This window comes from Aythya fuligula, chromosome 6 (genome assembly GCF_009819795.1).
Source record: "Aythya fuligula isolate bAytFul2 chromosome 6, bAytFul2.pri, whole genome shotgun sequence".
NCBI lineage: Eukaryota > Metazoa > Chordata > Aves > Anseriformes > Anatidae > Aythya > Aythya fuligula.
The window spans coordinates 17354081-17368727 of NC_045564.1; the positions used below are offsets into that span (position 1 = coordinate 17354081).

Below are 14647 nucleotides of genomic sequence, written 5' to 3' on the forward strand. Positions count from 1 at the left end.
TTCTATCTTCAAAGATCCACCTGTGAAGCAAAAGGAACAGCAGCCCAATTCCCAGAGTTCAGCCTGTATGCCAATGAGGGTACATCAGAAATAAGTGACCGAGCTGTTTTCCCTGGGAGAAATAAAATCCCTAATCTGGCAAGCCGCTCCAGTCAGAGGGTGGTGCACACATGGCCTGATCTCCAGTTTGGGAAGGTTCTGCAGTCTTGCTGTGATGCCCTGCTACATTACAGACAATCCTTTCTTATTTATTAAACACAAATCACAGTGCCACTTAGAAAATATGGCCTTCTGTAAACAGTAGAAGATACTTGACCGGTGAAACACATTGTGCTCCCATTCCCCAGCCGGTGCGGTGGCCCTCAGCTGTCATTCCCCAAAACAGGTGGTGTAAGGCAACACCTCGGTGGCTATATCGCTCCGGCCTCTTGGCAGGAGGCTGTCCAGCCCCCCCGGGGAGATGTTAAAGGCACTGCGTGTGCTCCAGGCTCTGTGGGGCTGCAGCAGGAGGGAGCTCAGGTGATGGAGGTCCGTCGTGTGCTCCTCCTGGTCTTCTCCGCAGGTAAACGAGCGTGGTTCAGTGATTGTCTTGGGCTTGGTCCTTTGGGAGGGTGTGGGAGCATGGCTTTGTGTGCGTATTGCTATAAAAGCGCGTGTTCTGGGAGCAGACTGCCCAGAGGGAGGTTTTATGACATGCCGTATCACTCAAATAAGAGCTTTGGCATGCTCTTATAGCAGCTAAAACATTTCTAATTTCAGCCCTCAGATAGTCTGAAGTGAAAAGTTTGTGTTTAGTTTTTTTCCTCTCTGTGTGCTTGCCATGCTCTTATTTATTCTAGTGCTAAATTTATTTCCAAATTAATGAGAGTGTCTAGCAAACATGGCTTGAAATGTAGAATTTCACCAGTTTCAGGACTACTGTCAAGGATACAGAACTGTTTTGCAGCTGGGTATATTGTACCAGGATAATTCTCCATAAATCATCCTTTGAAAGAATAAGGATTTTGTGATCCTAAACCTTTTTCACCAAAATCAGGAAGTATTCCAAATTCCTACCAAGCCCCCCAGAAGCTAATGGTGTGAAGGATTTTAGTTGGGTTAATAAAGCATGGCAAAATGCTTAACCTAGCTGTGACACTCGATGATCACAGCGTAGGAAGAGAAAGCAGCCGTCGGGAAGCGAGCAGTGCCCGGCTGCGCAGTCCACACATGGGGTTTTTGCAATGACACTCGGGTATTTTAATAAGGTCTGGTGACAGGACAAGGCTGAGACAGAATCCTTGGCATCTCAGCTCAGCTGCATGACAGGACCTGGTGAAAAGGCAGTTAGGAAATATGGGGAAATCCTGGCTTAGTCTGGAGTCAGCGGCAAAATTCTTGTTGAATTCAATGGCCCAGGATCCCAACTGAGAGGCAAAAAGGCAAGGAAGAGATCTTCCAAGTGTGCTTGTGGTGAAGCTCAGCTGTTCTCCACCGCCTCTTGCTGCTGTTAAGAGGAGTAGGTGGCTTGGCAGACAAGGGAGCACGGGACATAGAAATATAAGCACAATTTGTGAACTGCCTCCTTCTCTGCCCTCCTGGGTGCTGCCAGAGTGACTCCCGGCATCAGAAAGAGCTGGGTCTGTGTAGGCCTCAGGTGGACGAACCTGGACATTGCTTTCACCCAAATGACTGAGGTTGGTCCTGTTTAACACTACTATTACTGGCAGGACCATAGAATCGAAGGCAGACAGGGCAGCAACATAAGAAATCGCTGATGATGGGCATTTTCTGTGTTAAACTGCCCAGAAATACTGAGCTCTACCACAGCCATGGGTTGGGAGAGCCTGCAGGGGATTCCTAATGCTCAGTCTGACTTCCACAGTCACGGCCATTTGTTTTTGCTCATCTACGTGTTGGCAACTCTTTCTGCCTTCATCCTGATCTGACCTGCAGATCAGACAAGGAATTGTCCCTGCTGGTGGCATTTGCAGCACGCAGGTGAACTGAGAGAGGAGCCACAGGGCAGGCTCAGTGCTGGCCAGCCGCAGGGACCAGCTGCTGGTGGCACTTGCCCTGTGCCTGGCCCCTCAGCATGTCCCCATCCCACTGACACCTCCCTGCCCTTCGCAGCTGGGCTGGCCCTGTGCTATGAGCACGAGACGCGCCTCGTCGAGGACCTGTTCAGGGACTACAACAAGGTTGTGCGGCCTGTGGAGGACCACCGGGATGCTGTTGTCGTCACGGTTGGGCTGCAGCTCATTCAGCTTATTAATGTGGTATGGTGTGGGCATGCGTCAACACTGGTTGACAGGGTATTTCCAAATGGCATGGCTTCCCTTCCCCTCTAATCCTGATGTGTGCTGCTGGTGTCTCCTTTTCTTTCTTTCTATTTTTTAAGGATGAAGTAAATCAGATCGTAACAACCAATGTCCGCCTGAAGCAGGTAACTAAATATTGCTAACTATTCTGTCCTGTTCAAATAAATATGCTAGACACAGCCAGGGATGAACTACTTTTGGGGGCAGCTTGAACCAATGGATCAGCTGGTGGAGTATTTCTTCATTCTGGGGCCTCAAGAACAAAAAGCTTCAGATGCTAGTGGCCTTAAGAAAATAATACTGCACCTTTATGTTCCTTCTCTGATAGCAATTCAGACAGTAGGCTTTGGGTATATTTATTTTGGATTAAGTGTCTTAAACCAATATTGAAGTTAATGTTTAAAAAAAAAATGAATTAGCTAGGGGCATAGTAATATGTGTCAATGCTTTCATGCATAACCCGAAGCTAGGGAGATGGGTGTTTCTAGGAAGTATTGAGCAGTGCTGGGAGAGGTTCTCCCTGGCTGAACTCCTCCCTCCGCAGCAATGGACAGATGTCAACCTGAAGTGGAATCCAGAAGACTACGGTGGTGTGAAACAAATCCGCATCCCGTCAGATGACATCTGGCGCCCAGACCTTGTCCTTTACAACAAGTAAGCAGCTTAGGAAGGGACATCCCTGTCCAGTGTCACCTTTATGGAAACTGAGACAGGAGAGCGTGTCTGCTTTCTAATGCTGTCCCATAGCAACCCCATCCTGCTGCAGGGACCAGAGGCTGAGCACCAACTGCTTTACACAGCTAGGCTGCTCCCAGGCCACTGGGTAGCCGCTAACATCCTTCCTTTCACAGTGCAGATGGTGATTTTGCCATTGTTAAATACACCAAAGTCCTTCTGGAACACACGGGGAAGATCACCTGGACACCTCCTGCCATTTTTAAAAGTTACTGTGAAATTATAGTCACGCACTTCCCGTTCGACCAGCAGAACTGCAGCATGAAGCTGGGAACTTGGACATATGATGGTACGGTGGTGGTTATTAACCCGGTAAGCAACAGTTTGGTAACCGGGAAAAGCAATAAAGACCTGGGTACTTTCGTAGAGAAATCTCAGGTTTAGAATGGAAAATAACTGACTGAAAAACAAGCATACACTACCTGTATGATACAGAAGCCCCATTTGTAGATCGATCACAAAAATTGTCCAAGTTTGACTTATCAAATTCCGAGTGTGCTTATTTCCCATGTCCTCCCCAAATTTCCCTTCAGTGGACTGTCTCTGATTCCTTCTTTAAAACATTAAGTTGAACTCTGTGCAAAGGATGATGTTCTAAGGCAAAATCACATAAATTAAGAGTGGTTGCTTTGCTTACAAAGATGCATAAAGTGCCTGACTTATTAGAAATTCTGTTCCTGAGTGACTGCCAAGTTGGGTTTTGTTCAGAACATCTAATACTCTATTATTTATTTTCTGTCAGGAGAGTGATCGTCCTGACCTGAGTAACTTCATGGAGAGCGGTGAGTGGGTGATGAAGGACTACCGGGGCTGGAAGCACTGGGTTTACTACGCTTGCTGCCCCGACACGCCCTACCTGGACATCACATACCACTTCCTCATGCAGCGCCTGCCGCTCTACTTCATCGTCAATGTCATCATTCCCTGCCTGCTTTTCTCATTTTTAACTGGGTTGGTTTTTTATCTGCCCACAGATTCAGGTATGTGAATTTATTCATTCTACTGCCATAGAAATTGCTCTTCTAACAAGTTTTGGAGAAATTCTGAGCATCTGAAGCCACCACCCAACCCAAGGGGTAGTGCTTGCTAAACAGATGTTTTAGCTCAAAATAACAAGTCTAAACATTCTGCAAATAAATGGTAAGCTCTGAAAGCTGAAACTATTAATAAGGACAAATTAGGCTGATTTCCCATGGAAAACACTAATTAACTGTCCAGTTAATTAACTTCTGCAAAACAATGATTTGGATAGCCGATTTTCTTATTCTGTCACTCAGGCTTTTAGTATGGTTGTACATCGCACAGTGTGTGAGGAAGCAGGGGGCCTGAGGCCCCTCTGCACTGTGCTGGAGCAGCCACCTTGCCATCTGTGTGCACACGTTGGCTTGTTTGACACAGAGTAATTCTGGCCTCTTCTGGCCTGCTTTGTCTCTGCTGAGCAGCTCTGCTGAAGAAAGCTCTTTTTCCCTGCTACCATGTCTCATGCTTTGTTCGTTCTGCCTTGCCCAGCTTCTCATACCACTTAATTTCAGAGACCATCCTATGAAAGACTTCCAACACAAGTTCTTTGGGTGGACAACTTTACAGAAAGTTGAAATGGATAGAAAAAAGCTGTGTGAATCATGATTTGTGGTTCAGTTCTGACATCCTAAGTACTGAAATGTCCCCCATAGCAGCTGACCTCTGGTGCCAGATGTGATTTTTGTCTGCTCACTCGCTCTCTGGCAGGCTCATGCTGTGCTGAGGCAGGTGGACCCCAGGAGGCTCTGGAGCAGGCATTAATCAGGTGCATGCATTTCATCATTCAAATCCCACAGCTCATAAAGTGCTCTTGGCAAGCAGGCTTTCCATACCCACCACCTGTACCTCAGCCTAGTCATGTCTGGAGACTTCCATTGTACTGCTGGGCCTGGGGCTGTATGGGGCAGTCGGGTTTGGCCAGCAGCGTTACCACTTTGGGTGCTGGGAGTGCAGATAGCGTTCCAGGTGCATGAAAATGCATGTGTGTGGGTAGCCATCATTCACATCTGAACTTCTCAAATTGACAGTCTCAGTTCTGAATTATATGAACAGCAGTGGTATTGTTTTTTTATTATAATTAGTTTGGTTTTGTGTTTTGGCATGGCAGGTGAGAAAATGACTCTCAGCATCTCTGTCTTGCTGTCTCTGACTGTGTTCCTTCTGGTCATTGTGGAGCTGATTCCCTCCACCTCCAGCGCAGTGCCTCTGATAGGCAAATACATGCTGTTTACCATGGTGTTTGTCATCGCTTCAATCATCATTACAGTTATTGTCATCAACACCCACCACCGCTCCCCAAGTACTCACACCATGCCGCACTGGGTCAGGAAGGTGAGCTCGATGCTTTTGCATGTTTTGTGGTTTCCACAGAGCATTGTGTGTGTGTTGTGTTGGTTTTTTTTGGTTTGGTTTGGTTTTGGCGGATTTTCTCCTACAAGTCAGCATGAATCAGGGAAGTAGATGCATAGTGTTAGATCTCTCCAGGCACAAGAGCCAGCATTTCCTACTTAGTTGTGCGTAAAGGCAACGAGACTGCCAAGTTTCTCCTTTATGTAACAGAATTGCCCACTGGGTAAAGTCCTGAAGGGAATGGACGAGGCAAAGCATGGGCAGCTAGGGTACAGGGAGAAGAAAGCTGGCCAACTGGGCTCGAGGGACATTACTATAGTCTAATTATCTATTTCTGCCTGCCCGGGGCCAGGCCCATCAGATCATGTGAATTGGGAGCACAAAGGTTGCCAGGGATAGCTGTGCTCTGCCTTCTGTTCTGCAAAAGATGGTTTAGCAAGAGCCAAGGTCTCCTCTGTACTTTTCCAGTAGTTGGGAAGGAAGATGTTTTCACACTGGCCTATATGGTGACCATGAGCTGTAGAAATAATTGGGTGTCCATTACTGCAAGCTCTTTGCCAGGCAGACAGCACCAAAGGGGACCCAGCCAGTTATTCTTATCTTTTATAAGCCTGCCTAGGTTCATATTAAGCCATGACATGAACAGGAGGTTGCTCTGCTGATTTCCTTTTAAGGCTACAGCTTACATCAGATTTGTTCTGCAACACAAAAAATGCTGCAGAAGAGAGATTTCAAATGACAAACACTGCGTGTGCTTAAAATTGATCTGGAAGCAAGGCCCCCTTACACCAAAGGACATTACACGTGCCTATAAGGCTTGTAATAACAAACAGTTGGAATAGTCAGGCATAAGTAGCCAGGAGACCCTCTTCTGGCTACACAGCCATGCAAAATCACTTCCAGAAAGCGTGTGATGGGCCTGTGGATGACACAGATACAATATGAATGCAGCATGTGGTGTGACATACTCCAAAGCGGAATTTCTACTGAGCCCAGGACGGGAAGTTATCTGCGACCTGAGCAGTTCGTCTTTGTTTATTGCAGAGCTGCATCTGCTAAGCAGCCCCTCCAAACAGAAATGTTCCTCTTCTGCCTCTTTGTTTTCAGATCTTCATTGATACAATCCCAAACATCATGTTTTTCTCTACAATGAAACGGCCATCCAGGGATAAACCAGACAAAAGGATTTTTGCAGAAGATATTGATATTTCTGAAATTTCTGGGAAGCCAGGTCCTATGCCTGTCAACTTCTACTCCCCACTTACCAAAAATCCAGATGTGAAAAATGCTATAGAGGGAATCAAATACATTGCGGAAACGATGAAATCGGACCAAGAATCCAGTAATGTAAGGCATTCTTTGTGCATGATTCATTTCTTACTTTCATACTCCTACATCTCATTTTTTGGCAAAATATCCATGACTCAAAAAAAAAAAAAAAAAAAAAAAAAAAAAAACTCCAATCCCTGATTCCTGATTTGGCTTTATCAGGGGACAGTCTTCTGCCCTTGATTCACTCATTGAGGAGTGACAGATAATAGTCACAGATGGCAACTGAATCTCAGTTAAAACAAACAAAAAAAAGTAGCAGTGCTATGGTTTTCTTAATGTGGTATGTGAAGCTACAGAGCCGGAGTGTGAGTAGCAACACAGATTCCAGAACTGTAAGCAATTCCAAGAACCATTCCTCTTGTCCCTGGCTTGGGCATCTTCCCCCTGTGGTAGGCAATCTTAAAAAGCCAGGAAGCAAGCCCAACTGCAGAATTCAGATGTAGTTTTGAGAAGCCAATGTGACTTCAAAGTGATAATTCCCATTTTGATAATTTTTTTTTGTTGATCCATGAATGCTACAAGTAGTCCCTGCAAGAGAAACACATCATGAGCTACTCTGATTACTGTCTTTTTCCACGTTGCAAGCCAAAGGAAGGAAAACTGCGTGTAGAGTCACATATGGCAGCGTTCCCCAGGAAAACCTAACTCTGCCTCCTCCTAGCATGTCCAATGCAATTAACCCCCTCTTTCATTTCAATTTTTGCAGCTCACACAGCTTTTGAACAGGTAACTCAGTACCAATCCCTCACCTTACTAAATGATCAGCGGCTTCCTGCTGAGAAGTTCATGTCTAGTGGTGACAGCTAACCTGCAGATGGGGAGGGGCTTCTCGGGGACAATAATTTGGCCTCTCCTCCACTCGGGCAGAATTTACACCCCAGTGTTTGTTCCTGTGACCACATTCCAGGAGCGTGTGAGATGGCTCCGGTTGCAGTCTCGTGTTCCCAATGGCTCCTCGGCAGATAAAGTGCTACCTTCAGCAGGGCTGACATGGTTTCAGTGCCTCTGGGCTCTGCTTCCTCCTGTACTTACAAGGAGGGTCTCCAGTTACTGGCAAGTGCTCCCTTCGGAAGTGGAGCCCAGCTGTTTGTGTCATCTAGGCACCACTTCCAGAGGGTTTCAAAAGTCAAATTCCAAAAATAAACTGCAGGCTGTGGCTCCTGGAGGCTTGTCACATCATGGCGTTTGCTTATGAACCACCTCGAAGCAGTATTGATAAGTGTCCTCCTCTGGATGAGTTCCAGCAGCCCCTTCTACTTGTGGTGCACCAGAGGCAAAAGGAGAGTGTGCCTTAGGCCAGGGCACCTCGGTCATAGGGCAGAGTTTCAGGGTGGGAAGGCCAAGCCCCCAGTCCTGCTGTGCTCCATGCCTTGCCCTCTGCTCTTTGCTGGTTTGTGCCATGATCTGTGACTGGGAAAAAGACTAAGGGAGCTTCAGAGAAGGCTGTCCCAGGCCTTGGAGTGCATTGTAGGCATGGGAAGTGGGCTGGAGCTAAACTAATGAATAATTGCTTAGGCATCCCATTAGAATGACAAGGCAATAGGAAAACAAAAGCCAGTTCGGTAGAACTAATTGTTTAGCTTCCTACTTTTTAAGTATTCTTTCAAAAGCAACTATTTGACTAAAAATTAGGCTTTCCAGCATTTTTAAAATGAAATTGTTCACCAAATTGTTTTAATAATTTAGTCTTGAAACTTGCATTTCTAGATAGCTCAGGCTTTCTGAACCATTGAGCTGCTTTTGCAAAGAAAATGAGTATTTTTTGCATACTAGTGGATCTTACTGAAGAGTCTTTCCATTGTTCAAGACCGTAAATTACAAAAATGCCCACAGCAGATATGGTTCTGCAGATATTTTAATATCTCCTTTCTTTCTTCCTCAGGCTGCAGAAGAGTGGAAGTTTGTTGCAATGGTGATCGATCATCTTCTCCTTGGTATATTTATGCTAGTTTGTATTATTGGAACGTTAGCTGTATTTGCTGGTCGCCTGATTGAATTAAATCAGCAAGGATGAACATCAGATGGAAACTATTTGCTGCCCTGGTAAGCATCTGAAAGCATCTTAACCGTCAAAACCTGGCCAGCCCCTGGAAGTTTCACAGGCAGGACTCAGTTCCCCTGGGAATGAGCAGGGATAATAAAATGTAAGGCTCCATACTTAGCACTTCTGAGCTGCTGCTTGGTGCCGTTTCATTGCCAAAAAGACTTACTTGCGCTACTGCTGGACCGAATGGCTGTCAGCCAGGTTTTGGTCCATTTTACCATTTATTAGGAATGTTAAGGTATTAATAAGACTGTCTGACTTTGTAAGCCACAGACACAATTCAAGTGACATCAATAGCAGTACTAAGCTTTAGCTAAGCAATAAATCTTTATCCAGCTTTAGCTTCCAAGTTGGTTTCAATATCTGCTCTGTGGTTTTTGCATTGGCAGTGTCACAAATGACTCTCCTTGTAACGTGGACTGTAACCAGCAGAAATGTCTTGAAATCCTTGGTTAAGCACTTGATTTTCACATACAAACCTGAAACAACTGTTGTGTGTGACTCTACCTGCAGAAACTCTTGGTCCAGAAAAGAGGAGGGAATGTTCCTTGTTGTGGGAAGGATCCGCAGCCAGTTGGCTTTTGCAGGTATTTATTTGCTATCCAGGCCCACAATAAAGGACTTGCAGAGGAGGATTTTTCACCCTCTTCTATCAGTGAGTCCTGCTCTGTGGCCACCCAAATAAGCTACAGACAGAGACCAAGCACACCTTGGTGTCTGCTCTCCATTTTGAGTGATGAGTAATTGTGGGGGCAGCTTCAAATTATGAGAATGCTCAGTGTGACATCTTAAACACAACTCTCCGTCCTCTGCTCTGCTGAAATATGTCACGAGCATCAAAGTCAGACACAGCATCACAAAGAATATTCCTATGGAAAGCTTGAATACCGGTTCTACTCCATGTGGCAAAATGATAGGACCTCCACCCTCAAATGGCCTGAATTAACCAAGCTTTCTTCAAATGTTGAGCAGCAGCTCACTCTAGTGACAAAACTGAGTAGTGCTACTTTCGTCCAAAGACCTTTGATGTTGTAGGGTTGTTGGTTTTTTTCCAGTAAATATTCAACCCAGGCAACAAGCTTATGTTTGTTTCAATAACACAGTGTGGAAGTTCCAGCAGTGCTGTCTATTCTTCTCAAAAATAAATAAGCAGAGGTGGGGCAAAGAATACAAGTTACTCATCTTTCCGAGCTGGTTGCCCAAGCCAGTAAGACTGCTTTGCTAACATCTGTAAATAATTTGCTGTGAGTTTAATAAAATAACTTATGTTAAGGTTCTACAGGAATGTGTCATGTTTGCAGAGGATGGGCATTTGAAACACACTATGGGGAAAATTAGGCTCTTGTGTAATAGTTCAGTTACTGCAGTGGGGCGGTTTGGGCAATGTTTTGGTGAGGTGCAGTACTCGCCCTAAAGCCTAAAGCAAAGGGTTTCTTCAGGTCAGTCAATCACTTGTAATGCTCTGCTTGGCTCTTATGGTTTTGATGTTGGTAATCTTTGTCTCCCTGGATGATCATCAACCCCATAACTGGTGGCTGAAGACGTATGCTGGGCTAAGACTGCTGGCAGATGGAGAGCCTGCTGCAGCTCTGCCTATCTTCAGTAAGTTCTCAGCTCTTGGATGGAGCCAAGCAATTTCACAGCTTGCCAGGAGCTGAGCTGCCCTGTAATGGTGCCTGTGATGCTTAAACTGGGGGACCGTGACTGGCACTGAAGTGGCAGGACAATCCTCTTAGGGGAACCTGTGGCTGAATCTTCGCATTAAAAATAAACATCAAGTAATGAGATTTGTGGTGAGCAGCTGCAGTACGCTTGTTCAGTTTCTTCGAAACACCTCCAGGGTACTGGTCTCCAAATCCCATCTCTGTGTGTGCCTGTCACCTCTCCAGCTCTGGCTCTCTCTGTACACAACTAGCTGCCCTGTCAGTCATTTCCTTCCACAGAAGAAGCTTTGAAATTTCTTTTATTTTTATTTGTAATAGTTTGGTCTGTCTTACAGGCACAGTAAATCTTCTGCCTTCGTATTACTCTGAGCCTTGATGAACTGGGCATGTCTCAAAAGATGTGGTACTGGGGGTAAGGGGAGGAACAGCAAAGAACTTCCCTCCTTGGTTTGCAGAATCTGGGCACTGTATTCTGACTTCCCATGCAGACAGTCCTCCAAACTTCAACAGGACACTTCAGGAGGAAGTTCACCTACATCTCCTTTTTTTGTTTTGAATACTCAAACTGTCTGGGCTGCCATTAATGTATGTTCCTAGATCACCTTTGCAGTAATGTTTTCTTAGGTATCACTAAGGTACCACTGACAGCTCCTGCTACTGATATCCATCCATGAAAACAATACCTACAGCCAGGCTGTCTTCTCATTTGGTACTGTCCTTTTAAAAGTGTCAGCATGTTGGCATACCTGTTAAAATAGCAGCTTTAGCAGCTTCAGAGCTTGTAACCATGCTGTCTTGGTCACTGTCAAAGCTAATTTGCTGTCAGTGTATACGTATGAATTGTCTAATGATTTCTCATTGACAGACCTGGCTGACCCGCATGCACATCTCTGCTGCCCCGTTGCCTTCAGTAGGCAAATTTTGGCTCTGAACTTCGACTAGCAGTTCTGATACGCAAAATGAAAAACAGGCCTCGCTTACTCACTGTGAACTTTCTCTAATAAGTGCAAAAAATAATGACATCCAAGTGCTGTTGCTCTGCAGTACGCAGACCTAATTTAACTCAAGGCAGCCTGCTGGGTGAGGTGTCTTCTTGACAACAACAGCATTCCAAGCAGTTACCTTGTCCTTCTTTTGACTGCCATCTTCTTGCTAATAGAGGTGGTTTTGTTCACTTTGATCTTGTGGATAACACCCTATTTATGTCTTTAAAAGAATGACCCACTGGAACGTCTCCATCTTTTTAACTCTGATGCTCTTTCCAATTTTTAAACAATTTGGCAATTAACTTTCCCCTTCACATTCCTTTAGCTGACCTTCAGCTACTTTCTGCTGTGCCACAGACGTTTTACCCTCTGAGATGCAGTCAGCCCAAATCTCTTTCCCCTTTTGCACTCACACCATTCAGGAGTCCTTACCCTTCTGAGGGGATTATTTGAATTTTTAAAAGTCCATTACCTTGTACTGGTTCCAAGGGAGCAATTTCACCTCTGTGTGAGTCTGTAATCAGAACAGGCTGCTGTTCTCCGTCAGCACCAGGCAGATGAGCTAAATTTGATGGCCTTATTCTGTCTATTCAGCCAGCTGCATCTTAGCTTTTTAAAACATAATTGAATTGATCAACAGAACGAGCAGAAAAATGACATTCAGTAAACTCCAAACGCTTGATCATGAGCGTGCCTATCCCAGCTTTGAACATTCAACTAAAACTTAGTGTTTGTGTCCTGAAACCTCTTTTCAGTTTGAGTGTTCTTAAGAAAAAGGATTTTATTTTTCAGGCAACTCTAAGACAATTTAAGTGTGTGGCTTTTCCCCAGGATATAAGCTGCTGCCAGCCCCCTCACTGTAGCCATCTCCCCAGAGATGTGTGAAAGCAGTGTGAGTTTCATCGGCGTGCTGACTCTGCAGTTCCTGTTTCCACAGCTGAAGCAAACCGCAGTGGGCAGGGGGACAGCAGGGTGAAAAAGTGTAATGCAGTCCTGCAGAATGCATAGACGCTGTGCTGATCTTGGGGAAAGGAAGCATATTGCACCCCTAAAATGTTTGCTTTCTGGTGTGGTGGTATGTGAGATGTCACCTTTAAGTCACTGATAGTTTAGTGCATCAGAAATGTTTCTGACAGTGGCTGCTTTTAAAAGGTTGCTTTACATGGATCTGATCACAAGATCTCAAGTTTTTATATGCTAACAAAGTCTAGCACAATCTCCTGGCTCCTGGGGTGTAAATTCCCTCCCACCTTCCCTCTTTTTCTTCCTGAAAAATAGGAGCTCTGTGGGTTGTCATCATTGTGAAATGGGTACAAAGTCTCCCGGGCTTCTCTCAGATGAACAGGGCAGATACAGGCTTACAACAAAGCTGTGGTGTTTCTTCCCCCTTTCTGGAAATAAGTTCCCACTAGAGATAGGGAAATCACACCCTGCTTCACACAGGATTCTCTAAAACAATCACACTCAGTCCCTACTAAAGGACAAAGGACAAGCAGGGCTATGGAAAATAACCAACCTGCGAGCAGCCATTTCCAGGCTCGTTGGGGAGCCCTGCTGAGTCCAGCTGGCTGCAGGGAGTTACCTGCAGCACATGTGTGAGGGAAAGGAACAAGGGCAGGATGAGTCCGCTCGTTACCACACTGCATGCCAGAGTGACCAGCAACCACGAGTGCAAGGAGTTTGTAGGCTATGGCAATGCAGTGACGATGGGCCACTTGGTGGGTTCCCCATAAAGGGAGAACCCTTTCCTTGCAAGCATTTCTACCACTTCCATGGTCCCTGTACAGACCCCCCTGCCACAGCACGTCCTCCCAACCCCTTCAGCTGGCTTCTAAACCAAGCAGATCCTGATGAGTGTTTGTTACTTATCCCATATGGAGCTGGGAATAAACACATCATATGATATTTCTCCACTACCTAATCAAGAGGAAGCTGTTTGCCTGTATGTGATTTCGAATCTGCTTTCAGCTAACCAATGACCCAAATACAGTATGCAGTGTTTAGGAACCCCATGTGGATTTGTGAGCCTCTTTAGGAAGCTTTAGGTCTGTGATTCCATAAAGGCAGTAAGCAGAGAATACCTGCAGCTTTTCCATTTGCGAGCTCCCTAATTTTTGCTTACAAACTAATCTAGGTCATGCACATAGGGCAGAAGAGGGTAGAGGGAAGGAAGAAAAAAAAAAAAAAAAAAGAGCATTGTACCTATTTTTCTCTATTGCAATGCCCCAAGCATGCAACAACACAAAAAACGGAGAAATGACCTACATAAAAGGCTGGCAAGGTTTGAGACCTTACACTAGAGGCAAATCAGTAATGCCATTGCTCTCAGGACAGCATGTCTCACCTTAATGCTGTCGTTGTGATTGGTAATGTCTTAGTAAAAAGCACAAAAGTAAATTTTTAGAGGTTAACCCAGCACACAGATTACTCAGTCTTTGACCTCGCTGGGACATGTTGGTGCAAGGGAATCCAGAATGCACTGAAGTTTTTCGGGACACCTGTCCCTAACATTCATCTGGTTTAGACAGCAGCATTATGCAGCTGCTGAGCTGGACCACGTTCTTGCATGGACTGCACAAAAAGCATCCAAATACCTCCAAAAAGTGAAATCCTGCAGGGACAAAAAGCACCTAGGGTGAAATTTACCGGCCTGGTCAGACACCCAGCAGGCAGCTCTCCTGCCCTTCCAGCCTCACTCCTGTCTGCCCAAGCACACACTTTGGGCACAATTTTCCACTCCAGACCTCGGTACTGGTCCCAAAGACGTTAACAGAAGTTTTATTTCTAGGAATTTTAATCACGGTTAGAGGGAGTAGGAAGCAGAGCATCTCTTGTCTGGGAAAGCCATCTCTGCGTGAGTTAATTGAGGCAAGAAGCACAAATCCCTTTAGGGCCGCCATGCGGAGAGGGGTAATCGACCTTCCCACACCTCTGCGTACTGCAGACCTTAAAGGGAAAAAAAAAAACAACTTCGTCTTCCTCGCTGCTTAATTCCCTTTGCCCTCCTCCCCCTGCCCGCCGCGGCGGGGCTGCCCCGCTCCTCCCCGGACTGAGCCCCGCGGGCAGACCGGGCACGGGGGGCACCGGGGGGTCTCGGGCAGCGCTGCGGGGCCCGGGGCCGGGCCCGGGTCCGGTGCAGCATCTCGGGCGGCGGGGAGCGGCGCCCCAGAGCCGCGCGGCGGCGCTTCCTGCCGCTATAAATAGCGCCCGGCCCAA

General features: G+C 46.0%; 1 protein-coding gene across 1 annotated transcript; it reads left to right on the plus strand.

Moving 5' to 3' along the window:
• Positions 1–522: 522 nt before the first annotated feature.
• On the plus strand, positions 523–8751 carry CHRNA1 (cholinergic receptor nicotinic alpha 1 subunit). Its single transcript, XM_032190376.1, has 9 exons — positions 523–562; positions 2113–2258; positions 2381–2425; positions 2845–2954; positions 3152–3347; positions 3778–4015; positions 5164–5387; positions 6513–6752; positions 8620–8751. Exons 1-9 carry the CDS (start codon positions 523–525, stop codon positions 8749–8751), a joined length of 1371 nt encoding a protein of 456 aa, XP_032046267.1.
• The last annotated feature ends 5896 nt before the right edge of the window (positions 8752–14647 follow it).

Coding starts and splice junctions, on each gene's coding strand:
- CHRNA1 (XM_032190376.1), top strand. CDS start 523: ATGGAGGTCCGTCGTGTGCTCCTCCTGGTCTTCTCCGCAG. Junction 3,348..3,777: donor CGGTGGTGGTTATTAACCCG/GTAAGCAACAGT, acceptor ATTTTCTGTCAG/GAGAGTGATCGTCCTGACCT. Junction 5,388..6,512: donor TGCCGCACTGGGTCAGGAAG/GTGAGCTCGATG, acceptor CTTTGTTTTCAG/ATCTTCATTGATACAATCCC.